Source organism: Cebus imitator, unplaced genomic scaffold (genome assembly GCF_001604975.1).
Source record: "Cebus imitator isolate Cc_AM_T3 unplaced genomic scaffold, Cebus_imitator-1.0 Scaffold41, whole genome shotgun sequence".
Taxonomy (NCBI): Eukaryota; Metazoa; Chordata; class Mammalia; order Primates; family Cebidae; genus Cebus; species Cebus imitator.
Window position 1 is genome coordinate 9,321,422 of NW_016107356.1, and position 1,954 is coordinate 9,323,375.

General features: G+C 39.7%; 1 protein-coding gene across 1 annotated transcript in view; it reads right to left on the bottom strand.

Annotated features, from left to right (window-relative positions):
• Nucleotides 1–1,954, bottom strand: part of LCA5L (lebercilin LCA5 like) — a 48,225-nt gene that overhangs the window by 4,717 nt on the left and 41,554 nt on the right. The window contains exons 6-7 of the mRNA XM_017526064.2: nucleotides 916–1,000; nucleotides 40–148 (exon numbers count right to left, since the gene is read on the bottom strand). Of these exons, the coding sequence (XP_017381553.1) occupies nucleotides 40–148; nucleotides 916–1,000 (194 nt within the window). The remainder of the gene's footprint in view (nucleotides 1–39; nucleotides 149–915; nucleotides 1,001–1,954) is intronic.

Here is a 1,954-nt window from a genome sequence, read left to right on the forward strand (position 1 = left end):
AAAAAAAAAAAAAAAAAAAAAAAAAGATTCAAAATTTACTGTACCTTAGTTGTCAAAGGTGGAACATCTGATTTTTGGGTTGCCTGGTGTCTCATACTTGTGAATGGCAAACTTTTTCTGTCTGCTTGGACTGATTTTGTTGAAGAAACTACAGAACAGGTAGATTACGTGTAAGAAACATATTTTACATTTGGACTCAATATTGATTTTAAGCATAAAATAATATTTATGCAATGTAATAATAAAATATACTAAGTAGTTTCTAAATATTCAGTATAGACCTAGCATTGTTCGTTTCCTGTTTTTCCCTCCAGGACCCTTGCTTGCCTTACTTTGGGCTGCACAGTGTTGGAGTACAAAGTAGGTGTTAGGATAAGACGGTGTTGCTGTTTGAGGACAAGGCTGTCCTCTGCAGAAGGGATTCAACACTACAGACATGTAACTGTGAGAGGCCAGGCCACCGGGCTATCCTGTGGCAGAGCTCTTGACTGTCAGTGGTTAGACTGTCCATGCTGAGGTGCATGACTCAATCTAGACTGCACTCTCCCTGAAAAGTGAAGGAAATTATATCATTTCAACAACCCCTTGGTTGATTCATCATCTCTGGTGGCTGCTATTCTACATTATAAACCAGAAACAAACAAAGGCAGGCAAGGAAATTCGAGGTTGTTGCATTTGAAAGTAAACTGCACTCGCGTCATCTGCCATTGGTGTTTTCTCGGAGAAGCAGCAGAATTTCTATTCTTTTCTAGCGATCTCACTAGATCAGTTTCATTATTCTTCTAGAATCACAAAATGTATTTTAATGCCTACTGAAATGATTTTTAAAAATATCCATTATTTTGGTTATATATATTAGGAAAATCTGACTAGTTACTTAAAAATAGATTTTGAGCAAAAGTAATTAAAACATACCTTTTGGATAGTCCTCGGTGTCATGTAAATTTTTAAGTATTCGATGACTATAGATGTTTTTAATTTCAAGTTCACGATCCTTTTCCTAAAGAGAACCACAATACCAATTTTTTGTTTGCTTTTGTCAGCTTTTCTTTTAAAAGCAATTTAAATGAGCTCAGTATCCTTTGAATAATATCTATAGATTCTAGAAGAAACAGAAATAGGTCATATCATCATATACCATTACTGACATCAAAAAGTACACAGCTTTTTAAACAAAGTGACACATTATTGTGACTGGGACAGCATTTTTGAAGAGCCTTGCAGGTAAGCTTGTCCACTGTTTTCCCTCTGTCCTGTGGGCCTGTGCTCTGAAGTTTATGAAATGTTCTTCTCCACTGTGCACTTACAGTAGCCACTAGCTATATGTTGTGATTTCATCTAAATGAAAATAAAATTAAAATTTAGGGCCGAAAATAAAATTTAAAAAGCACGGTGGCTCATGCATGTAATCCCAGCACTTTGGGAGGCTGGGTGGGGGGGGCTGGATCACCTGAGGTCAGGAGTTTGAGACCAGCCTGGCCAACATAGTGAAACCTCATCTCAACTAAAAATACAAAAATTAGCCAGGCATAGTGGCAGGGTGCCTGTAATCCCAGCTACTTGGGAGGCTGAGGCAAGAGAATTGCTCCAACCCAGGGGCGGAGGTTGCAGTGAGCAGAGATTGGGCGTAAGAGCAAAAGTCTGTCTTGAAAAAAAGAAAAAAAAAAATTAGGTTGTCAGCCACACTATTTATATTTCCAGTAAGCAGTCACCAGCTTCATGTGACTAGTGACTGCAGTGCTGGACAGCACAGGTGAACATTTCTGCCATCTAATAGAAAGTTTTGGCTGGGCGCGGTGGCTCACGCTTGTAATCCCAGCACTTTGGGAGGCCGAGGCGGGTGGATCACGAAGTCAAGTGATCGAGACCATCCTGGTCAACATGGTGAAACCCCGTCTCTACTAAAAATACAAAAAATTGGCCGGGCGCGGTGGCTCAAGCCTGTAATCCCAGC